Genomic DNA, 26411 nt, shown 5'->3' on the forward strand with positions numbered 1-26411 from the left:
GGCTGATGTTTCTTCACTTTCTTGTCTTTTTGATGAAATTTACACTAAAGCCAAATCCCTCTGACAAAATACTTCATTTTGTTGGCAGACTCAATTTGCAACTCACAGGCAGTTTTCACATAAAAATTTTAACCCGCCTCCATGTGACAGTGAGTGGACAGGATACATAGGATGTCAGATATGGCTTTTCCTCCATTCCAGTGTTATTTAGAGTTGAATTAATAAATAAAAGAGAGAAAATAACTGAGCAGTAGAGGCAAGGGGGAAATGAGTTTTCCAATGAGATTTTAAAAAGAGATGAAGAGCTGATGAAGCAGATAGATAAAGTACCAGATTGAAAGAATTAGAAAGCAGTATGACCTTGTTAATTTTGCTATCAGCCTACAGCTGTATTTGCTTAACTTATACAAGAAATGATGCTCCTTCTTAAAATCTAATATTAAAGCAAACACTGCTATTTCTTTGAATATTCATTAATATGAATTAAAATGAGCCATCCTGAATATGAGTAGTAAAATACCATAAGAGACCCTGAGGTAAATGACTTGGTAGGCATAATGTGAAGATTTAAGACTATCAATGCATAATGTTTTGAATGACAGAATTATTTTTACAAAAATTATTATGGAAAGTAATATTGTTTTTCAGAATTGTTTGCCTAAAATAGTAGTTTAAACCAAATCTATCCATCTAGAAATATGTGCACCATGCTATCTCAAAGCCATAGAAGTGTATATGTACGATAGATTACCCACTCTGCACTTGACGGGAAAAAGAGTTGGTACTTGGTGCATGTATAATATCCCTTTTTTCCATGCGTTTTGAGGAACAGATGATCTTGTGATATTCTCAGTACCACACTGAAGACTAACGCAGCCATAGCACGGTAATAGCAATAGCACAGTCCCAGGAACCCTGGGAACGCATCAAGCTCACTTTCACACGTGTGCCCAAGTTGTTTCATTCCAGCTTTTTTTCCCCATGTGAACTGCCAGTGTAAGGTGTGTGCCTCATCTCAGTTTAGGACACCAGATGTTCCTCTGTGTCTTCTCCAGCTAAGGAGATCTTTCGTTATGATCTTCTCAGATTAATTCAATTCTGCTCAGGCAGAACTTGACCCTACTTGAGTATCAGCTGGCATCTAATGTAAATGAGCAGGAGCTATACATGTTCTCATCAGACAAGATAGGGACATTTCTTATAAGAAGCCACATAGTGTAGATCAGACAATCCTCTGAATTTCTGGGTGACAGTTTGGAAAGGTGAAGTAAAATTAGTCATTCTCTTCTATAGCCCTATGCCTTTCTGTGAGGTCTATCTAACATAGGTGAGGCTCATCGACCCTCAACCTCCCTACTGCTTAAATAGCTAAACGGCTTGTCTGTCCACCTCTTTAATTACAATTTTGCATAATGTTTAACTCAGTTATAGGGATCACATTTTTTCAGACACAACTATGTTACAACTTCCCTGTTTCCCTTAAGTATCAGCTATTACTTTCTTGGTTCAGATTTTGCTTTTATGTTAGATTTTTAAATCATGAAGAATAATATATGCACCAGCTCAAATCCACATGAGGCTGAAGGGAGCCTGCAGACTGTGTCACATTATTCATGAGCAGGCACAGTTCATTTGGTACTGTTGTGGATTGTTAGCAAGTACTGGTTCTTTCTCCAGGCATATTCTTTTGTTGTTGTTGCTGTACGTACCATAGCATGCTTGATACCCTTGCAAGCTGCCTGACTTAATTTTCAAGTCAACATCAGTGACAAGGTTGGGGAATAGGAAAAGAGATAACAATAGGGATGAGCATATGAGCACTTCAGGTGCCTGGCCAGTCAGTGAGTACACTCAGTGTGCAATAGTGGGCACTATACTGTTAGTGTGGAATGATCAGCTGGGCAATTTTTAGCTAATCATTCTCTTTTAAAAAAAACACTTTGCTCCTGTAATATTTTTCAATTATTTGAATTATTTGAGGCATAAGTAGCAATCTGCTGCCTGCAAGTAAAATGTTTCTGATGTGAGTAGAAGCAAGAAATGTAGGGCTCATGCAAGAAGACTTTTTTATTACATTTTCAGCATGTTCTCATAAAAACAAGAACATTGAGTAATTTGGATGTATAAAAGCTTTTGGATAGTAGTATTAAGCAGAGCTTAGTATTTGACCATAGCTGCAGGAACAGATCAGCATGTCGCAGCAGGGCGCCAGGACTCCAAGGAGTGCCTCTGGCATTCTCGGCCGTTCGGAGCTCCTGGGAAATGAACCATGTCTGGTGAATGTTTTTAAAAAATAATCACTACAAATGTGCTTTGGGAGATAATCATTAAAACGAAATCTCCTAGCTTATTTTAGTATAGTAAGTGATGTTAAACAAGCTTCTCAGTTTTCCTATTCTGCTGTTATTAGCCTAGTTTCCCAGGGGAAGAACTGTAAAAGCCTTAGATTCTGAAAAAAGAAAAAAATAGGTCTCAGAACTGTTGAAAACGAGAATGAATAATTATGAGACTCTCTGACCAGATATAATTTTTGCCTGCAGGAAAGAACCTAAGGACCTTGCAGCAGCCATTATTAATGACACTGATATAATTACTATTAGGAGAAAAAGAAATCTGGCCTCTAAATATCAATTACCTGCAGCAAAGGCTTTATCAAAGAAGTTCTGGGCTAGGCCTTTTCCATTAGGTGCCTGGTTTGGCTAGTCTCCTAATCGTTGTCGTCAATTATTTAGAGATAGCTTCTAAACCTTTGTATTTAATAATAAAGTAGCCTACAGAGCTATTACTATTGTCATTCTGCTGAACCAAAAAATCTTGATGAGAAATATAATGCTGTTTAAGCAAGCCTGCTGGATTTGATTTTTAAAAGATCAGTCTCTGCTGATCTTGTGTTCTTATCTGTAGCCAATACTATTTTCCCCAAGGAAAATTGCATGTACAATGCTTATTCCGGTAACTGCTAGAAGAGCTGCACAAACGTAGCAAAAGTATATTAATGGTTTTGAATAAACTCTTTCACAGACATGGGCATAGGAGGTACACAAACTATTACAAGACAACAAACAGCACCACACAACTAGTTCCGTACCTCAAAGAAGCTAAAAAAGCTAAATCCACTGATAGCAGAGGTTGATTCCTAATAAAAGGAATTATTATACATTTTTTCTAGCCATTTGGCATTTGAACTTCAGACAAACTAGTTTTTAAAATAGTTTACTGGCACAGCAAGAATAATAATATTAACCATAGGAATCAGCTGTTCATTTTAAGCATGTGATTAGGTAGGGTCAAAAATCAGATGCAGCTATTTCATAGTGCAGTAAATTTCAGCTCACTCCCAAGGACAAACTTTAGATGATTTGATGAACATATTGTAAAAAAGAAATGTTGTCTCTTCAGACAGAATATATCAGTTGCACATAAGGAAGTGGCAAGAAGTTTAACATGTTTAATCCTGAATTACCAAAATAGAGAATGTATTCTCAACTTAAAACATTTTAGTGGTGGTGGTGGTGGTATTATTAACTGGTTTCAGTGTGTTCACCTTTGATTTTAGGTACAGTAAGTTTTAGTAGTATCTGAAGTCAGAGTTGTAGTTCCCTCAGGTACCTTAACAGACATTCAGGAATCAAGACTTTGGGTTTGAAAGTTTGACATATTTTTCCAAAAAGAATGGTGAGTTTCATGAGCATGATCTAAGTATAACCAGCATACCTGCCAAAGGATGGCCATCTAAGCAAAAATAATTTCCTTGTTTATAAGTTAAATACAATATCCAGGTCTCAATTTCCCTAAAACCTGTCAGAATGTTTCCTTTAGACCTTCTTAAAATAAGAACTAGCTTGAAAGTTCCCAAAAGTCTTCATCTATGAGCCCAAACTCTTTTAAAACCTGAAGCTACGGCAGTGTTTTCATAGTATGCCAACTACTTACAGTTCATGAATTGTTCTTTCACAGCCATAAAGGTGGATTCACAGGTTAAATCAAGAAGATACGTACTTTGAGACATAAATTTGGTTATGTCTTTGTCTAAATGAAGGAGTGTTCCAATATGAGGTATCATTTCACTTGCAGCTTTTCCTGCAATCCTTGATGCATTCAGGAGGTATTTGGGGAGATACAGGTAAAAAGACATCTATTCCTTTTTTGGGGAAAACCAGAGAAAGTTCCTTTTTTCCTCTCTTCTTCTGAGACTGCATTGCAACTGTACACTAACCATGCAGAAGGACAAATTGTTACTAGTTTGGCACTTTTAACATTTTTTTTCACACTGAAATGGAGACAAAGCCACTGAGTGCATAATATAGGCAACCTCTTTTTTATTAAGTAGGGATGTCCCCAAAGCAGTCATTCTAGGTGAAAGGATAAAAATCCAAAGGGAAAGAGGAAGTTCTTTTCAGGAGAGCCATTCCATTTTCATGCAATAAAACATACTATTTCCATGTTTAATATTAGTATAAGCATTTTACCATGTATTAAATAAAAGCTGTGGGTTTGGTGGTGGTGAGGGGCGGTTGTTGGAATGAAAAATGCACATTAGAGGAGCTTTTCATTTAAATGCATGATTTCATTAGCCAACTTGCATACATAGGGTATGTTTTTCAGTAACTCCCACATAGTTTTGTTAGTTTTGTACCCTGATAAAATCATGAATGTTTAGTTTGTTGATTTAAAGAAACATAATGTAAAAATTCTCTTTTTTTTTTTTTAATGTATTAGTATTAATGGTTTCAAAGTGCCCTTTCTTGATGTTCTTGTCAGGGAGGTGGAGTTAACAACCTATTATTATGTACTCCTTACTGAGCTGTTAATAGCTTTAGAGTCTTTTGCAGGAAATCACCTGCTGCTCATAAAACCATTTATGTTGCTGTAGGAACTTCGCCAGGTTGATGCATCTTGTATTTGCAATGACCTTGCACAAACTATCTGGTTTTCTTGCATATACTGCTAGAAGTACTAACACATTATGTTAACACAATGGCAATTCTTTAGTGATTGAGACATCTCTTCCTTTTTAAAAGGGTATTGTCACCTGTCTGTAAATGTCTTTAAATTTTTTCAGATTTTTTGTTTGTTTTTACCAACTCCAAAAATATTATTTCTGCTGAAGTTAGCTAAATTAGAAATGGGCACTTCCCTGATACAAAAATAGGAACAAAACTGCTTTGTCAGTTTTGAAAGTGTAAAACCGGCATTTTAGTTTTCTTGTTAGATTCTTTACTTTGTCCTTTGAAAGTCACGTTAAACTAATTGGGAGAAGATTTCCATTTTTGCTTTATACTCCTCTATTAACTCATTGAGGTGTTTGAGGAAAACATAAATGTAAATAATATGCTTTTTTTATTGTTGTGTAATGCCAGGATCTGCAGTAGAGTCATGACACGAGACATGAATTCAGCCCTTTTGAGTTAATATTATAAGATAGATGTTTGCTGTCTGCCTGCACTGAGACACAAAAAAATGCACATGCATGCTCACAAATACACAAAGAATGTGATATTTCAGTGACTTTTCAATACCTATTGATATGTTTTTATCTGAAGAGATTTGCATAATGAAAACAAGCACACAATCTCAAAGGATTGTCCCTGTGTATAGATCGGTAAGTTCCCTCTTGCCTATCATTTATTATTTTATTGGAGTGACTAAAGTCAAACTTCAGTTAGTGCCAGAGTTTGTATTTTAAAGCCAAAATTCTTCCCCCGAAACTGATTTTTATTGGGTGGTGTTGAAATCTATATTAATATTGTCAACATTATTCTATAAGTCCTGATTTTCTCTGAAAAGGAAAGTAGTTGTCCCAAAGAACTGTATACACAGTTAGCATGTGAAAGACTCAGTATCATATAACATTCGTTGTAGATTTAAATTAATCCTAATGACTTCAGTCATTTATTCCAGATTCACAATAGCAATCTGAATCACTACTATCTATAAAAGTAGGGATTTTGCTTAGTTAAATAAAAGGAATAGCTTTATTAATACCACTGAACCACGGTTAATAGCTCTCTTATGTGTATCTATGAACCAAGTAAACAACTATGAGTAGTTTTAAGTGTGGCTTGTTTCCAAGCTGTTGTATATCAGTAAGGAGCTTTTCTGCATTTGCCAGGTAGGAACTATTCAGTAGCAAATGAAGACAGAAAACTGCACATTAGTCTGCTCATCTAAGAATAAAAGATATTTATGTAGAAGATTCAATCTAGATGCAAACCAATCTTAAAAACAGCCCAGTCTCTCTACCTGTCCTAACATCCTGAAAGGCTGAAATACATTGTAAAAAGGAGTTGGAAAGGCTTGTTGCCTCAAGTTTTTTAATACAATTTGTAGTTTTCACAAGGGCGTTTGTAAAAATGCAGACATTACACACAGCAGTTAAAACTTTCCAGCAAGGTGTTACAAACCTGACAAAATGTCCAGCACAGAACAGGAGCCCTAATCAAAATCCAGGACCTAACTGCCTATGGATATTGTAGGGATTCTGAAATTAGGTAAATTAGGCAGGTTTTGTCATCAGCACTGTTAGAACTGAGTTTTGTGTAGCTGACTCAGTGCTATACTACATTTTTAGGATTGGTAGATTCATTTGAATTTCACAACTTTGAAAATATGTTATGCTTTTTTTTGTCAAAGTAGAGCATTGGCTACATTGTAGTGTAGTGAGTCACCATCATTGCAGAAGTCTTCTGAAAAATTGGATCGTTGCTCTTGTATTGAAATTCCACTGCAGTTGTAAGATGCTTCCTTACATTAAAAATGTCTTCACACTTAAATGTGAAATAGGGGAACCACAGTTTTGGGTTCTGCCATGATGGAATGCAGCAGGTTTGTGCGTACAGCTTTACTGTGATTTTACCAATGCTGATAATGTTAGGTGTGAGAAGATTGCCTGCCATATGTCTCAGCAACTTAGAGACCTTCAGGTATTTGGACTGTGGCTTTTTACATTGCAGTTTTTTTACATCACATGAGTTGTCCCTTTTTGTTATCTTTCCTCCAGGGTCTTGCATTTTCAATTTAAAAAATTCATTCACCGTTGACCTACTTCCCACCTGTAAATAGAAGTACTGTTCCTATGATATACAGACATATGTTGAGTTTGACTGAATTAATCACTGATATTCATGATTATTCACTATTTCTCATAGATAAATATCTTCAATGAAATCATCAGGAAGCAGATTTAAAACAAACAAACAAACAAAAACCCAAACCAAACAGTATTTTTAAAAAAACAGTTTGTAATTAAGCTTGTTGCCTAAGGATGTTTTGGAAGCCACAAGCAAAATTGGTTCAAAAAAATAATTAAGTAAATTCATGGAAGAAAAGTCCATGAGCTGTGAAACGTAATGAAGCAAATTTAGTTAATTCAGAAACCCACTAATCTGCAGATTTCTGGACTCTGGGGGAGTGTTAAAGGTGAGCACGGGGAGAAAGAACCTGTACTGCTTGCGTGGAGTCTCAAGTCTTCAGTGGCATAGATAGGACCTGATTCAGAAATCCAAACTATGAATACCAAATGAATGACTTGGGAATTAGCCCACTGGCTGCATGTACCTAGTTCTCCGGGCTTGTTTCACAACGAAGACAGTCACAGAAGGCTTCCAGGCTTCAATTTTGCAGGATTGCATCTGTTTCCAGTTAGGCTGTATTTGTCAGCGGGTTTATTATCTCATTATGAAGTACACTTTAGTCTTAGGTATCACAGAAGAAACTGTGCTTTACTGTCCAAAGATGACAACAAAACTTTTGAATACTACTTGAGTTGCTTTTTACCATTAGTAGGCTAGTTCATGCTTGCGGTAGCTCCTTCCTTCTTCCCAAATGGAAAAGACAGTGTAGGGGAAAAGAAAATTAGAATGAGTGAAAAATATAAGAAAAATCTTCAGGGACGACTGGAGAGGCTGACATTTTTATATGCTGAAGTTAGCAAGACTCCTGGAGATACTGATGCAGAGGTTTTCACTGGTAAATATTTTTAATTAGCAAACAAATGTTATTAGAGTAGCCATAACTGCTAGAAAGACAGAATTTAATATCTGTGCTTATCTGACAAGTCAAGTCACATTCCTCAGCTCCCTTTATTATATTCTGAATTGCACCCTGTTCCATCACCAACTTAAGGCACAGACCTGTTTTTATTCCTTTCAATTTAATCTCCTTGTCAGTTCGATCAGCAGTGTCCTATCTGCTGCCTTCACACCTGGTGTTCCCGTTTGGCCCGCCATGGTAACCACACAGCTTTTGCTCTGCCCACCTCTCACCTCGTTGTGCTGGCGAGAATGTTCGCACTGTTTTAGAGTAACCCTGTCCTCATCTCTCCTCGTTTAATTTTCTGTTCTTCATGGTTCACCTGACATCAACTCATTTCTGCCTTTCCAGGTATATAATCCAATTAGAATGAGGTTTGGCTGGGTTTTGACCTTTCCATATTTTCTTTATGGCTGGTTATCTGTTCTTTCCCTTTTCTTGTTGACAGCCTCACTTTATGTATGGAGAAAGTGATGAGCTGACTGACAGGCAATCAAAATATAAAATATTGAAAGGCCAAACAGGTAAAGCACGCTTTAGTATTTCAGCTCCCCAAACAGTTACATCTCAGATTAATCACAAGGGAGGTCGAGAAGGGAAGGGAGAAGATTACAACCTGAAGTGGCTGACACCTTAAAATGCTGCAAGTTTCTTCTCTGAAGCAAATACTAGAGCTATCGGCAATTTTCTCTATGGCCCTACTTCTTCCTGTCAGAGTTTTCATCTTGGTTCAGATTGGTCATCAGATCTTTGTAATCACTGTTCTAAATTTACTTTAAGTTTGTTGGTGACCTGGAAACCAAAGGTACAAGATTTTTAGGAAGTGGGTTTTTAAGAATATGAATGTTGTCGTTGACTATTATTTCTATTATTGCAATTTTTTATCACTCTATCTTGCAATGAGAATTTACCTAATCCTGTTGATCATATTGTAATCAGATAGTAATTAATGCTAGAAGCACAGTTTTAGACCTATGAGTCTTTTCTCTAATATCTTCCAAATATTACTGCGGGCATTCATGTTAATAGGTATACTATAGGTGAAGATAGTCTCCTAAGAGGAAAATCATGCACAAAATTAGTAAAATTAAAGAAGCTTTCAAAGACAGACTTTGAGGTTCCCAGGTGTAGTTAATTTTACTGATTTCAGTGTAATTACTCCTCACCTACAACAATCTATGTAAGATGAGAAGCAAGATATGACTAGGGGCAGTAGGCATTCAGAAATCATATTATGGAAATACTTTATTGCGAAGAAAGAAAATAATTTTTGAGAATTATTTGGGACAAATTAGTTGTGAGAGGAATATAGGCAGTATAAATCAAAGGCAATTTCCATAAATTAGAGCTTCTATTTGTCTTTAATAGGTTCTATTTGAACTGATTAATCACGTATTGACTATACCTAATAATTACCTACTGTTTTATTCTAATGTGGAGCACAACATTAAAGTCCAGCTGACTCTGGAAGTAGTTAAGCTCCATCATAGCTGATTCCGTGAGAAAAGCAAGGAAGAGGTTGCAGATTTCATTTCACAATGGACCAGAGCTATGATAATAAAAATTCCTATCTTCCAGAATTGTGGCCATTCTTTTAAAATAGTGATACTTCCTCTGTAAGTCACATTGTGTATATCCTTCAACGTGATGTATCTAGGAAGGAGGAAAAATTTGACCAGATAGTCTCATAAAGGATTCTTTTTCATTATTGGTGCTTTTATTTAAACATTGATAATGTCTGATTCATGGAACTCCAAATCTTCTTTACTTTAATGTGGTACTTATTCAGCTTTGACATTATGCTTTAGTGCACAGGAGAAAGACCGTGTCCCTGTGGTATATAGATTGAATCTCTATTAGTATTTCCTTCTTTTAAGTGATAGTGCTCCGAAAAGGCTAAGCAGGATTATATGGCTTAACTACAGAATTTTCATGTTGGAGGACAATGGATATAAACTAGAAAATGTATTTGCAAGCAGTTGACAGTAAATTCAGTTACAGTCTCCCTGGATTCTTTCCACACATTTGGAAGTTGTAGGTACATAATAAGGATGTTGTCAGCTGGCAGAAGCCTTTGAAAACCCTTTCCCCAGTGTCAGTTTAAGAAGGCTTTTCAATTACTCGTGGGACTCAAAGAACTGAAAACCTTGATTGTCATTTGTAAAATAAGCTAGAGACAGAGTAAACTGCAAAAGAGTGGTAATTTCTGGAGCTCCCTTTATATATTCGAAATAATAGAAAATTATATTTGGTTATCTTTTTCAGTTGCTCAAATAAGGACTGATATTAATTTGATTAGAGCTATGTTTCTCTTTCCCACTCAAATATTAATGGTGAAAAATTTGTATGCCTGAAAGTGCCTGGATTTTCATCAGTGCTTTACTGGTAAAGTTAATCTTTTAAAGGTTATGTGAGCACTATAAGGAAAATTCAGCATTTCAGCTCTAATTTCCGTTAATCTTTTTTTGCACTACACATTTTTAGTTATATATACTTGTGGTGGGTTGACCCTGGCTGAGGGCCAGGTGCCCACCAGAGCCGCTCTATCACTCCCCTCTTTCATTAGACAGGGGAGAAAAGGTACAATGAAAAAAAACTTACGGGTCGAGATAAGGACAGGGAGAGATCATTCTCTAATTATCATCACGAGCAAAACAGACCGAACTTAGAGAGGGAATTAATCTTATTTATTACTAAGCAAAACAGAGTAGAGGAATGAGAAATAAAACCAAATCTTAAAAACACCTCCCCCCACCCCTCCCATCTTCCCGGGCTCAACTTCACTCCCGGCTTCAACCTCCACCCCCCCAGCGGCACAGGGGGATGGGGAGTGGGGGTTACGGTCAGTTCCTCACGCGGTGTTTCTGCCGCTTCTTCATCCTCAGGGGGAGGACTCATTGTTCCCCCGCTCCAGCGTGGGGTCCCTCTCACGGGAGACAGTCCTTCACGGCCTTCTCCAACGTGAGTCTCCTCCACGGGGTGCAGACCTTCAGGAGCAAACTGCTCCAGCGTGGGTCCCCCACGGGGTCACAAGTCCTGTCAGCAAACCTGCTCTGGCGTGGGCTCCTCTCTCCACAGATCCACAGGTCCTGCCAGGAGCTTGCTCCAGCGCGGGCTTCCCACGGGGCCACAGCCTCCTTCAGGTGTCTCCACCTGCTCCGGCGTGGAGTCCTCCACGGGCTGCAGGTGGAATCTCTACACCCCCTCATCCTCCCTCCATGGGCTGCAGGGGGACAGCCTGCTTCACCATGGTCTTCACCACGGGCTGCAGGGGGATCTCTGCTCCGGGGCCTGGAGCACCTCCTGCCCCTCCTTCTGCACTGACCTTGGTGTCTGCAGATGTTCTTACATCTTCTCACTCCTCTCTCTGGCTGCAAAAGCTCTCTCTAACTGTTTTTTCTTTTTCTTAAATATGTTATCACAGAGGCGCTGATTGGCTTGGCCTTGGCCAGCGGCGGGTCCGTCTTGGAGCCGGCTGGCATTGGCTCTGTCAGACACAGGGGAAGCTTCTAGCAGCTTCTCACAGAAGCCACCCCTGTAGCCCCCCCGCTACCAAAACCTTGCCACGCAAAACCAACACAATACTTTTTCTCACTCATAGCATCAGAATGTAAACTCTTTGATTGCAATATGAGTCTAAACTGATAAAATGTCATCACATTTTGCTTAGTCTTTATCAATGTTTTATTTCATATATGTTCACAAAGTCTTCATTTCTGTGCTGTTTCCCTCTGAAGTAAGGTGGGGATCAAATTAGAGAGCAGCATGTTCACATAGGTGTGGCACATGACAGTTTATCTATTGTTTGCAAATGTTAATGTCATCAGAGGGAATCCCCTTTCTTTTGAGCATACAAGAAAAATGGTAATACTAATCACAATAGTATAACATCTGGATATTAAATGAATATGACATTCGTTAATAAAGCTGCTACTTTCAGTGAGGCATAATGAAGAACTATCATTTAATCTGATGATGTCATACAGTGGAAATGTTTCATTACAGCATATGTTGATGGGACAGATCCAACCATTCTGGTGCACTGCAAAAGCAGGAAACTTTTCATTATTTTTTATACTCTGATTCTGCTACTCCATTAAATCAATTTGTCTAGTCTTAGACCATTAGCACCATTGTAACTTGCATTCAGTCAGCCTATTTCTTGTAGATATGAAAAAATGTCTTAAGTATAAAGGCAAGTATAAAATTAGGATAGATACAGATTCACATACTCATGCAGAGGTTGCTCAGTAAAGAGTTTGATTCTGAAAGGTGCTCATGTTCATGCACAGACCAAACTGTCACAGATTTATGAACACTGTCATAATCAGAACTGAATCCACTGACAAGATCACACAGTAAGAAAAATACAATTTCCTAGAGATAGCATTTTCAAAGTTCATGATACAATTCTGTATAACTTGGATAAGCTAGTCATAGGCTCTGTATTACATTGTGTAACAACATTGACATCACTTGTCATTTGGATTATATTTATGTTTTAATTACAGATTTTCACCAAGATAAATTTGCAGTGGGCTATGGAAAAGGTCTTATGAATGTCCTCATATCAAATTCTGATTAGTAGTTATATTAGTACATTGTATTAGATAGACACCTTTAACTAATGTTTAAACTCTCAGTCCCTGTGTTCTCACAACTGCTTCTTGTGAAGCCTATGCCATCTTAAGATCACAAATCCTGCTCTGATACTAATGTGAAGGATCGGAGCATTTCTTGTACTTCTCCTTTTATATGAACTCTGAGCTGTATATAATGGGCAACAGTTCACTTACTTACTGCTTACATGCAATGGGAAATACAGCCATATCAGTGAAACTTTTGTTTTGCAGATTTTGTAGGAGTCCTCTGTAGTTATCAAGAAATACGGAACAAATGTAGTCCTTGACATTTCCCATTGATCCTGGTGCCATCACTGTCCAGGTCAGAGATCTATCACAGAGTATACTGTGGCTCCTTCTAGCCCACAAAACCGTGCTTCCATTCAATGGAAAATAGGGTGCATGGCAGGAGGGCTGGTATATGTCTAAATTTTTCCACAGCATAAAATCATGGTTTGGTAAAAGCATGCACTAACATCCGGGAAGTACATCCAGGTCCTGCATGTTAAAAATTCACTTTTTGAACTCAGAATCCATGCTAATGTAAGTGCATATTGTCTGTGGCAAGAATAAGACAAAGCATCCCATACTTCCCTGCAGACTGAAATTGTATTGTTTTATTCTGAGACCATCTTTAGCCTCCCTGGGAAAGATCATGGCAGAAGGAGTGGCCAATCTTGAGAGCCATCACCATCAACCTCAAATTGCGTCTCTCTGTGGAAAGCTCTAGCTTTCCTGGTAGGCTGCAGATCTTGTCATTGTCATGAGAAGGGAGTAATGGCAAAGCTTCCAGTCTCTGGAGAATCAACTTATGTATGAATCCAGTCCAAAAAAGGCTGATTTCTTTGTGTGAAACATTCACATAAAACAATGTGAAGTTTCCAGCTATTAATCATTTTGTCTCAAGTTTGAGCAACTGTCTCCTCAGGTACAGGTTTCTGAAGCTTTTTCTTCCCAAACACACCAAGATGACAGGTTCCCTTTCCCCTATTTCACTTGTAATAACAAATCCAACCCTGTTTCCCATATGACAGCAGTATTACTTTTATGATCGTGTGCTCCTAGACATCATTTTTCGGACGGTATGATGGATGGTGTAAAAGGTTGCAGAAAGGAAAGGAGAAAGGATATGGGAGGGCACAGAGATGGGACCCGTCAGGGCCTCCTGCAGGGTGAGTGGTGAGGGGGGAGGAAGCCAGCCAACCCTCGGAGGTGACCCAAATTCCTTCCGCTGCCCAGAAGGGACAGGCAGGATGGCTGCCCGTCAGGAAGTTGCTGTTAGCCACAGTCTGCCCACGTGGACCGAGGGACCCATTTTGTTGGCTAAATGTTACCATCACAGTCCTTGTCACACTCGTTATCTTTGACCAATTAAAAATAATCAATTATACTTGATAACTGTCTGTCCACATCCCTGGCTAGAGAGCTGCTATACCCCAAATGCTATGTTTTACACAAGCAGTAGTTAGGCTGTAATAACAGATATAACATAACAGCTATAGCTCAGATAGATTGCTTTTTTTAGAAGTTATTCCCAGTTCTTTACTGCCACTGGCCTTGTTCTGCAGGCTTCAGGGACTAAATCTTATCATTGGATCTTGGGGAGTCTCCACCAATTTTTGACAAAATTTCCATTTCTGTCCTCCTCTGAAAGAACCTATTTCTTTTTACAATTCCATCAAATTATTCTGAAACTTTATTTCTGCAATGTCTCCAGCAGGTCAGTAAATTGTTAAATGCTTAGAACTTGATTTCAAGCAGCAAGGTAGTCTGGGAAAAGGAAATGGCTTGTAACTATTACATTGTACAGTGAAATTCTTTAGGTGCTGGTCTCCTCCTTATCTTACAAGTTGAAGAGCCTAAATAAAAAATTCCAGAGTATTCCAGAGTGTAAAGTCTCTGCCCATGACAGATGGAACACATAGTACTTGCTAAAACATTGAACTGAAGCATACTAATACCTGTATAAAATAAGCATTTGCTGTTTACATAAACTTTAATGAACATATCCAGAATCTTTCCTTCGCTGGATGTCATATTTTCACCTCGACTGAAGTGCAGAAACAGTCTTTTATTGACATTGTATTTAACAGGCAAGATCACAAACATTGGGCCATACCTATGATTCAGTGTGGTCTTAGGATAGTGCAAAATCAAGTGGTGTCTTTTTTTTTTCCTCCTATTTCTTAGACTGATTTTGAGGTGGTTGCTAGCTTGTGTTGAAAGAGTTAGTCCCTTTGGGCAGAACCATACACACTTTAGTCAGCAGCTTCGTTACTAAATAAATTCAAGTCTTGCGCTCTCCAAGTTTGTATATCCTGGCCAAGTTACATGTTAAATTATGTGACCCCTCTACACATGGAAGTCCCTGGAAGTTGCACATAACAAGGCTATAGAGTAGAAATTAGCTATTCATGACACACTGAAATGTGAAGTGTCCATAAAGTAGTATGAAAACTCCTCTGTATATGTAGGAGTTCTCTATTTCCTTACAAATCCAAGTATTACCCTATTACACCTTTTTTGCTCACATACATGCTATTTTTCAAGTTGAAGGAAGCTTAATCACAAAAAAAAAAAATCCATCACTTCAACAGGTTGGCCTTCTGTCAGAAGAAAATAGATAGTTTCTGAAATTTAAAATCCACGAACCTGTTCAAAGTAATTGGGAGAAATCTTCTAATAGTTACAGAAGTTGTTAAACGGTATATTAATTGTAGTCTCCATCCATAAGATTACATGTACACTGTGTCAATTTAAATACACACTTCTTGCTGTTTCAGAATTTGGTAATAGACTGTAGAACAAATCAACACTTCTTCTTACTATAGTTTCTTAAATTATTTCCACTATTTGAAGTGAGCATTAAATGCAATTATTTTAGATATTGGTTCATTGTTGCCTTCTTTCTCCTCGTTCATTTAACAGAATCATCAGATTATTTTTGTGTGTTTGTTTTTTAATTTGGTTTTCTTAGCCACCTCCTTGTGTGCTTACTGGGGGAATGCTGATATACAGCTGCCCTATGCTAATGTGACTTTGTTAACACCATGACTGAAGTTGACTCAGCATGTTTTATATAAAACCGTTTGTTTTATATAAAAATTATACTTATGTTGCTCAGAAAAGGTTGAGAGTCCAACAGAATCTAACTGAAACCTATTCTTCTCCTGGTTATTCCTCTTCTGTGAACCAGTTTCCTTCTTAACAGGCTGGAAGCACCCTTTGAATAACTTATACATACTCTAATATTACTGCATGGTATAATAAATGTATATGGTGCCCTATGGGTATCACAGTTGGATTGTTAAGCATATGCCAAGGACATTTCTGTTCATATGTCAGTTTTGAGACAAATCCTGCTGCACCGAAGTAAAGCTAGCCTTAAGGCACCGTGTAAAGTATTACAGATTACTGATTTATCAAGTGACAGTAACTAATGACAGGGAATAAACTCTCTTCTTCTAAGTCATCCCCTCATGTAAAAGTATCATCAACAACCTGTCTAGCAAAGCAGCACTTTTAGTTTTTGCACAGCAGTCGATGTGGCTGGTCTCCATACTACAGCAGTTGGTCTGCAGTGGTAATTCCCAGTGCTCTCTGCACACCGTAATTCTCAGTGATCTTTGTGAGAGTCAGGAATTCTCAGCAGACGCCCAGGATCAACTGCTAGGAGATTAACAGCGGACTTTTGCAGACAGTGTTTCTCCTTATACAGCGTGCAAGGGAATTTCATATATGACTACCTTACAGCTACCTGGAAAGAGAAGTTAGGTTCAACAGCAGTGAAGCAGTTCAACCATGCTAGAAGGTTACAGACTTTAAAGAAAAAGTTAATTTTTATTTTCTTTTACCCACAGGTCTACCCACGGATAGCGCCGGCATTTTGGCACTACCTGCGGGTAGAAGTGAGTAGCGAGTATTTGAATACTCCCACATCTTTACTTTACAGCTTACTAGTATTTACTGACCTCCTAGTTTGTCCATTGTGCAAAGATAATTAGCTACCATTCTGGCTGCCATTTCTGTGAATGTAGTCTTCTACTAATTCCATATTGTTTTGACTACAGTGTAGTTACTAACCCAAGTCACACAGATGTGATGTGTTTATATGCAAGATTAAAGACAAAAAATTGAAATCTAAGTCAAGGTCATATCATACATTATGACTATAGCACAAAATCAAAGTATAGAAATCCATACCTGCACCTCCTTTTATAAACACATTTTACATTCATGAGAAGAATATGGAGCTTCAGTTCTGCTATATCATTTTTGCAAAGTTTGTACAACTCAACTTGATATCATTTCTCCCCTCTTTTGTCCCTCAGGAGCATGAGCAGCTCAGCTATTCCTCCACAAGGTCCAAGGCTCCAAGTGTTATCATCACAGGTCTCAAGCCAGCCACCAAGTATATATTTCATATCAGAGTCAGGACGGCAGCAGGATACAGCGGCTATAGCCAGAAGTTTGAATTTGAAACTGGAGATGAAAGTAAGTTTCACTGAAGGAAAAAAAAAATCAAATACAATAGAAGTAGCATCTAATTCTAAAACAGTGAGAAATTGGGAGTTTGAATGGCTGCATCCATACCATCCGCTTATCACAAAACGACCACTGCTATATGATAAAAAACAAGTAAGCCTCTGCCTCACACTTCTGGATTTATGACAACAAATAGAAATTTTAGCCCAACGCTGCAGCTGAAGAAATGTTTTCTTCTGCAAAATTTCCTTATGAGTCCCTTCCAGCTTGCGGTATACTATGATTCTATGATCCTTTCTTTGCTTAAAGAAGGCCTTCCTTTTGATATCTAGAAATACCCTTAGTCAGGCTTCATGTAAATCCAGCAGCTTCATGCAAGCTCCCAGAACACAGTAATGGAGTCTTTTCTCTGTAGTTATAAGTGCTCCCAGACTCTACAAATAAAAAAAATGAAAACTTTTACATGCATTTCCATCAGTCAATAAGCCTGCTACATTTACCATTGAGAAGGAAAAAGCCTACATATTCCTACAGAATATGCAAAAAGGCTTGATGCTATGTATGATGTTCATGCTCTGAACAATTTTATATTTAAGGCATGTATTGCCATCCATGTTCAAAGAAACTGCAAACGAGGTATTTACAAGCATTTGAGAAAAAATTAGCATAGTAGATACAACACTAAAACACTCATTAATGAAATTACTTTAATTAACCAATTATGTATACCATGTTTTTCATTAGTATTTTAGAATTCAAGTTGCTTAAGCTAAAGTACAGACTCAAAACTATATAAACGTTTTCAAGAGCCCCCCATAGGCTTCTGTTCCATTTCCATTGCTTCTTAAATTCTATTTAAAAAAATGTTTTAGGGATAGATTTCCAAGTGCTTAATGCCTAACTGGACTTTTTAAAGTTTTCTAGTACTTAAGACAATTGGTCCGAATAGGAGTTCAGCACTTGGGTGCTTTCAAGAATTCCAGTAGATCCTATCTACGTCTTCTGATGCAATAAATACTAGGCTTTAGGCACCCAGGGACATAACTCGTATCAAAAATAAATGGTATTTAAACCTCTATAAGCCTATGTCACGTTTGTGAAAATGTGACTTACACATCTGAATCAGGAAGACTGTGGTTCCAGTGACATTTCTCTCATTGCCACTGCTGATAGGAACATCTCCAGGCAGTGAGATTCCACCCACTGCTTCCCAGCCCCACGTCTCTTTCTCAGTTGCACTAATGCACCTGGCTCTTGGGCTGCATGGTGAGATAGAGCTCACAACACTCTTAAACATTTATTACCTCTATTACTTCTAAGCACTCACTGTGAATCTTGATAGTGAAACATAAATACTCATTATATATTTGCTGTTTACCAACATCTATTGCTTGAGCTTCTGCGTGACTAAAAGTATTTGATTTGCTATAAATATAAATTGTGTGACTGAAAGGAAATATAGACAGAAGGGGGTTTGTTTATGATCAATTGAGATGGAAGTTGAGAGAAATTCTGCTGCTGTTTGAAATGGTACCTGGAGCTAGATCAAGACTTCAGTTTAATTAAAAGGGTAGTTCAAAGGACTCTGGTCTTATTCAAATATTTATACAGTACTGCTTTAGATTTCAAAGGGGGAAAAAAAGCAAAGTGCCTGCTGGTAAATATTACTTCCTTCAAATTGAAGCAGTACTCAGTGACCAGTCAAATGATGCCTTGTTACTCTCCAAATATCTTACTTCCTCACAGCAGAATTTTGAAAACTGGTGTATTCTAAACTTTAAGGCAACATCAGATGATTGTGATCATTCATTTGTACCCCTTTCATAACACAGACCAAATATCTGAAACTTTTCCAGTCAGCTAATGGCAATAGATTGAAATTAACATCTACTATATACAAACAGTCTTAATTTGAAGTCTTCCAGTAATGGGGAGCTCACCATATTTATAGGTAGGCAGTGCCAGTGCTTAAGCTTCGTAATTAAAAATTTGCACCTTATTTCTAGCCTGCATTTTTTTATTTAGCTTGTACCATGTGATCCTTTTCTGAATATTGACATAATTTGTTAATAAATAGCAGTAAAGTGAGCAATCCAAAATTAGGATTTTTCTTTAAAGTTACAGACAACTTATAAAAAAGTAATGATTCATCAGTTGTGAAACGTGTACATCAATGTCCAAAAACATACTGTCCTTGGCAGGACAGTGCTGTCATGCCTTCTCCAGTTTACTGTTTGAAACACTATCTGTGACACTGCAGTCATTTAGGATAAAATTAGATACATCATTGCTAGGAACACTAAGACATTTTGATATAATTATTAGTGGTGGTGCATAAGGCAGAAAGAAGACCAACTCTGTAGCAGTAATGGAAAAAGTTAGTTAATCACACAGTGCTGATCTGGGTTTTGGGAAGGACCCCCATTTACTGACCAGCAGACCGAGGCAGCCATTTCTTGGAGACCACGTTCTTGTTGTTGTTGAACACTTCTCCCTGCTTCAGAGACCAATAAATGGAGCATCTAAAAGAGTAAAATTTGTACTTTCCTTGTGAAAGGAAATGGAGTTATGCAGGAAAGTCAGAAAAATTCTCTTCAAGGAAGCGGGGATGGATGAATGGGTGTTGTCAGGCATTTCTTCCACTGTTAAAGCTAAGAGGCTGCTGCTGGGAAATGTAATACCTTTGCAAAGCATAGTAATAGCTGCTTTTGACCATGTTCCTTATTGCCATTTTATTCAGTCTCCCTGTTTCAGCACCTCACAGGAAAAACCCTTCTAGCAAAGCTGACAAGGTTTAATGTGCTCCAGCGCACACACGTGTACCACTGCTGTGGCTATAAACTGAAGTATAACTTCACTTGTAGTTCCTGCTTCTATGTATGAGGAGTACCAACTATCTGAGTCACCACAGTAAACTCTAGTCCTTCCTAGGATGGAATAAAACGTATTCTGAGAAAAAAAATCATTTGTCCCAGGGCAAACATGCTTTAATCTCCAACTGTTTTCTCTCTCCCTATTTTTCTCTCTATATCTCTCTCCTAACTAGCTATTTACGGAAGACTTTTTTTTTTGTTTGGGTTTATTGTTTTTTTAAAAAAAAAAATTCAAAGCATTCTTTTTTCTTGAAGGTATGTTTTCTTCTATATCACCTCAGAGGCCCTTGGCCTAGAGGAATTTGTAAAACATTGAACAATTTACAGCTGTTAGGCAGTGCAGTGTTTTCCTGCTGTAGTACTCTTGTGGAGGGCTTGTTCTAAAACCAAGGGTATTTTCCATGTCAGTCTTCCCATCATTAGCAAAATAAAAAAAAAAAATCTGAAAGGGAGCTAGTTGGCTTATTCCAGAAGGAACCTAAGTGGCAAACTAGCATATGTGCAGTGTGAACTAGTGCTTGGGCTGAACAGAATGATACACGTAAGTACATGATGAATTTTAATCCAAAAGCAATATATACTTTTATATGTTTCAAATAAATAATATTAACAATAAAAAAATAAACATTTCAGAAATGCTAATAGAATACCTGACTAGGTAGTCTATAAATTTGAGGACTGTGAAATATGAATTGACCTGAAACCCTGATCTTGATGAAACAATAACTTTAATTTCTCTACCATAGGCACAGGTGGTGACTTTCTTGTATTGACAGATCTGCTGAATTCTCACATTCTTCCTCCTAAACAAGAGCAACATCCTTGCTCAGATCTCAAACTGCTTGCACAGGCTTTCCAGTCATCCACAGACCAGGAAGCTAATGTTAGGGGCAACACTTGGAAGAAGGCTTTTGAAGCGAATATATACCAAAAGGTTTTACATTCTTATGCTAGTGATGGCATTATTTTTCCCTTTTTTTAAAAGTCCTTCATAAGATTGCTTTTCCATTGCCTCCTCCCTTTCCCACATTCCCCTTTAGAGTGGAGCCCATCAGCTCACCCAAGCAAAGGAACTGCAGCACTTCTGAAAATGTAAAGGTTACCCTAATTAGATTTTATATTTTTCCTTCCTATTGTTCTTAAGCACTGTTGTTTACAATGTTTTGTAAATCCACCTGACAGCCAGTTGCTGTCTGTTAGAGCTCCAGTTCTCACCATCCACACTTATCTTACAGCTGCTCAGTATTATCTGTCTAGCTGTCTTTCTGTCACATTTTTATCTTTCAGTCTGCTGGAAGGTCTGCTGCCTGATAGGTGTCAAATTGAAATACCTAAAGGATGTAGCTAAGAGACAGAAGTGAGCTGTCATTAGGGCTTCCAGCCCTTTTATACCAAATACACAACCTTTTAAAAGATTTTGGAGAAATTTGTTCAAAGAAAAGAAAGTAGAACAGAGCCGGAAGATTCTCTCTGTCTTTCATCTTCTTGCACCATGAATAAAACATCTGCATCATTTCTGCCAGTCTGCCCAGTGAGGAAGTGAAGAAGCTTCGGAATATTTCCCTTCAGCCAAAAGAGGAGGGAAAGTGCAGCTCCTCCGCCACACATTTGGGTGAAGAACCCAGAGAGGAGCTGAGACAGGGCATGGGTGTAAAGAGTAGATGGTGGGGACGGAACTGACACCAGGCTGGATGCAGAAGGGATTTCGGGGCAGGGTGTTAAGGAAGGAAGCTGGAATGATGCAATTAGACACGTTAAATGTCATTTCGTGCATATAATCTGAGTTAAGCATGAAGAGTAGTGGGAGTGAAGAGTTTATCTGGATAATATGCTTCTGAGTACATGTATGATACATGCTGCAGTTTTAAAATCAAATCACCACTTTGACTAATTGCAGCTACAGTGTGTTTGAAGAGTTTTGACACCCAAACGTTACCATATACTATCTAATCATCTGCTGGGATAAATAATAAATCCTCCCTTTTTCTTGTCTTATGCTACTCGTTTTTTAAACTATTTTTTTGTCACGACAAACTTAGTGAGCAGACAGACAGAGAGAATGAAACATACTACCAGACAAAACAGCCAGCCCAGTTAGATAGGTACTAAGCTCCCTTTTCAGTCTTAGCACTGCTAGTGGTTTACATATTCCTGTTGCACCGGCACTTCCTCACCCCCTTGCCTATCAACTCTAACTATCAAATGGAGTATGGCCCCATCCATGATACAGCCACATTCATCCCTGTGATCACAGTGCTACTAATCATCCCTGCACTGAGCGGATTTGGGTGGCATGTAGTTGGCAGATACGAGACCGTGCACCGGACAGCGCAGAGACAACAAAACACTAATTTTAGCTCTATGAATGCTGACCATGTTGTCTAACGAATGAGATTCTGGAAAAAATGCTATGTACTTCTGTGATTAAATGCAGCACTCTAATACGTACACACAAAGAGATGAAATACGGTTGCATGAACTTGCTTGGGTTTGCAACCTATCATAATTGGTTTTTAAACAGAGTTTTTCTGTCTTGCATAATCAAGAATAGTCCTGAGGAGGAACACAGGGTCATATACCAATATGCACAGCTGGAGAGGAACAACGAAGGAAGAAGAAGCAGGAAATGACAAAAAAGATTCAAGAACATACACAACAGAAACAATATATGTTAAAGCTCTTATTATTTACAACTTGAACTTTACCTTCAGAGAAAGCTGGAGAAATGAGAAAAGAACAGAGGGAGTGAGGGACATGCCGAATTTAATTTAGAATGGCAAAATGCTGTAAAAATTTTAATTTTTGAGTGTCCCTGATCACTGTCTTCTCACTGCCTAGATTGTGTTTTATGGAACCTTTTACCTGCAGGTGAGGAGTCTGTGTACGTGCATACACATGTGCTTATATATGTGTTGTTCACTGCACCGTGCCTTTATTGATTTCTAAAAGGATCACTTCAAGCAAAAATAAGTATTTCCATCATTTTGCCTTACCTACCTTTCTGTCAGTTTTTAACAAATCCAATTTTCCAATTATTCTTATCTGTCATTTGACATTTTTATCTGACAAGTAAATTAAGGTCATCGGGAAGTTTCAGACTTGAAAGCCCCTTATAGTGATTTGGCTACTTGAAAAAAATATCCTAATATATTGGACTCTGACACCTCTGCCAACACAGTAAAATACAGACAAGAGAAACAGAATGATCACTCTTTAACTACATACATTCTCAGCTAAAAAGAGGTAGAAAGAACTAAGTCAGTCTGGAATTTCTCCCTGTCGTGAATTTAACTCTGGTTCCTGGTAGAAAATATATGTTATTAAACTGATAGATTGCATTCTGGTTTAGCTAAAATACCAAGAAATGGCAGCTCAGATCATTCATCAGAAATGATCCAGGACACATGGCTTTCTTCATCTCGGTAGCTGCAGAGTGCTTCTTTGGACCGTGGAATCAGTCCCTACATTTGCACCTTTAATTCTCATGAATAAAGGCCCTGGGTTGTCTCCTTGGCAATGAATGTCCATTGAAGAAAACCACAGCTAATTTATCTGAGCCTATGGTTTGCTTTTCTCCTGCTGAATTCACTACTTTTGCACACCTCTTTTTCCTGTTTTTAAAAAAAAAAAAAAAAAAAAAAAAAAGGGCTGCAGTTTGTCCTCTCACTTCCATTGCGGAGATGGGCAAGATAGACTCATCTAAAACCTCCTCCTCCTCCATTTACAACTTCAAGCTGTCCCTGGCTCTAACGATATTTGCAACATTTAGCACAACCTCCACTAGTCTGAAAATAGTATTCAGCATTTGATGTGGAGAGGCTGTTATTATCTGCATTGTTATTTGTGTGGCACGATATTTGTTATGTTGTATTTTTCCAAGTAAATGTGACCCTGTGGAACATAACACAATGCAGAGCTAGAATCCACTCCCATAATATCACTAGATATCATTTTGGACATTAGCTATTCAGTGAGTATTTGCTACATCATTTATTGAAAGATGTACGTATTTAACTTGTCTGTGGAGAGCTTATGACCACACATACTGAATGCCTTGTTATTTACTGCCTGTGCACTTCTCCATTAAATTATATGGACAGAAACCTAATGGCAGAAATCTAACAAATTGGTTTTGCTGAAAATTTGACATAAACTACTATTGTTTTTATTTGCTTTACTACTATTACACAGCAAGTCTACACTGCTTTTCTAAACCACTCACAAATACAATTTCTAAGCCAAATGTTTGTCTTGGAAACAGTATTTTATGGGGCTTTGGGCAGCTTGGTATTGGTCAGACTGTATTGGTCTTCATCAACTGCAAATTGAGAGAATATAGCCTGGTGATCTTTTTCTGTGCAGCAACCTAGGTGATTGCCCTACACTTTAATCACCTGGTGCCTAAAGAAAGCTGAAGATTTTGCTTATAAAACAGTTTGCAAGTTTACAAAATCAAAGTTACTTTCCCGATAAATCTAAAATTTATTTTCTTTTCTACAGTTACTACTGTTGTCAGAGATCATTGAATAGAATTATTTATTCGCCTTTCAGAATATGTTTCTCATAGAAACAGAATGTAAGAATTAGGTAAATGTGATGTGGTGAAAATGTTCAAGTGTATCTGAGTTTAAGAAATAAAACTTTGGAGTCGCAAGACAGGTGATAGAGAAAAAGTTAGCCTAATTCTTGTTCTGCTCATGTAGTACTTGGAGGACCAACCGAACTGTAAGTAGGTACTTTATCAATGTAAAGATTTAATATTATACAGCATAAATTAACAAAAAGAGCAAGTGTGTAGAAACTGGATTTTTTTTTTTTACCTCCTATATGTCCTGCAAAAAGCAGAGAGAAAAACATAAGGCATAAGAAAATCAGTTTGGTTTTTTTTACTACAGTGTTGCCAATCACCAGAGCATGTCATAACTAAAATCGTATACATTTTGTGACAACAAAAATAAACACCAGACATACAGAAGAATGTGTGATGCTACACATTAAGTGTGCTTTTTTTGTTTTGCTTTCTCCTGAACCAAGTTTATTATCTCTTACATACATAGCACTACTGCAGACTTCACTGGGACAGTTGGATGGAGAGAAGTTCTGAATTAGATGCAGGATTAAGCTAAGTAAAGCTAAAGAAAAAGTATGTTCTAGTTTTGCATCCAAAATCCTGTCACATTCAAACTTTAGTAAATTGCAAGTATCTGATAACGCCAGCTCCTTATTTTAAAAACTTGTAAACATCTTCTCCCCTTCATCATAGTTTGGACATGGATTACGGTTTTTCACTTCACAGGCACATTCACATCTGATGTCCTTGCTAAGCACCGAGGAAACCATTACAGATTAATTGCAACATTTGACCAGTGAAATTTTATCACCAATTCTGCAAGAACCCTAGGTAATGAAACTTTAACATCTTTTCTCTGTGCTTCTCTTTCAGCTTCTGATATGGCTGCGGAGCAGGGACAGATTCTTGTAATTGCCACGGCTGCTGTTGGTGGATTCACTCTCCTGGTCATACTCACTTTGTTCTTCCTGATCACTGGGAGGTAGTTAACACTACAGTGTTCTCATTTACTCAGGGTTAGAGTCATCCAAAACTAAGAATTTAAGAATAATAGTTAAGTCACTCACCACATTTTCAGTGTTAAAATAAGGGTTAGGCATAGCGGGGTGAGTGTTCTCTTTGTTCAGCGCTGCTCATACTTATGGCTCTATTGTGAGTGCTGTTTTTTGTAAAAACCCAGTTTGGGGAGCTAAGCAATTATGTGAAATAAAAAAAAAAAAAATTAAAAACAAAGCTTGGCTGTTTTTAAAATAAGTTTCTGGACCTCTTGCCTGCAGAGCGAGAATTTAAAAATACGATATAGCTGCACCCTCAAGGCTCTGACATCAGAATACAATAAAACAAAAAAACCACAATATTTTTTACAAAATCTCATAACTGTCAATTGCAAAACTTTGAAGGGTGTAACCTTAGGATTTTTGATGTCTTGGGGTTGGCAATGTAGCTTGTTAAAGACCTTTGAGTGGACAATTTTTTATTGCTTTTACTATACTAAATTTGTAGGAAAAATCATACACATTTATGTATATATTTTATATGCACGTTTCTGCATCTATTTAGAGAAAATATAGGAGTTGTCTAATGAAATTAAACTAAGGAAAACTTTACTCCGAAATACTAGAATGATTCTAATGCCTGTGATATCACTAGTGAAGAGAAAATAGTTTCCCAAAGGTCCTTTTTTATTGCTTTTTTTTTTTTTTTTTAATTGGATTGAAGATATCCCAATTAAATCTACTTTACAGCACTACTGTTGCACTGGCAGTGGAATTCACCAGTCTGGACAATGATTATTTTTTATAACTACCCTGATTCTTATACTTAGAATTC

The 26411-nt window shown here is 37.7% G+C and overlaps 1 protein-coding gene across 10 annotated transcripts in view; it reads left to right on the forward strand.

Annotated features, from left to right (window-relative positions):
* EPHA6 (EPH receptor A6) overlaps nt 1–26411 on the forward strand; it is a 511564-nt gene that overhangs the window by 360123 nt on the left and 125030 nt on the right. For 6 of the 10 annotated variants that reach the window (XM_075768276.1, XM_075768293.1, XM_075768260.1 and 3 more), the window contains 3 exons: nt 16514–16561; nt 16985–17147; nt 25455–25563. In XM_075768276.1, the coding sequence (XP_075624391.1) occupies nt 16514–16561; nt 16985–17147; nt 25455–25563 (320 nt within the window). The remainder of the gene's footprint in view (nt 1–16513; nt 16562–16984; nt 17148–25454; nt 25564–26411) is intronic. The other 4 variants (XM_075768333.1, XM_075768267.1, XM_075768324.1 and 1 more) reach the window with 2 other exon arrangements.

Source organism: Balearica regulorum, chromosome 1 (assembly GCF_011004875.1).
Source record: "Balearica regulorum gibbericeps isolate bBalReg1 chromosome 1, bBalReg1.pri, whole genome shotgun sequence".
NCBI classification, from domain to species: Eukaryota; Metazoa; Chordata; class Aves; order Gruiformes; family Gruidae; genus Balearica; species Balearica regulorum.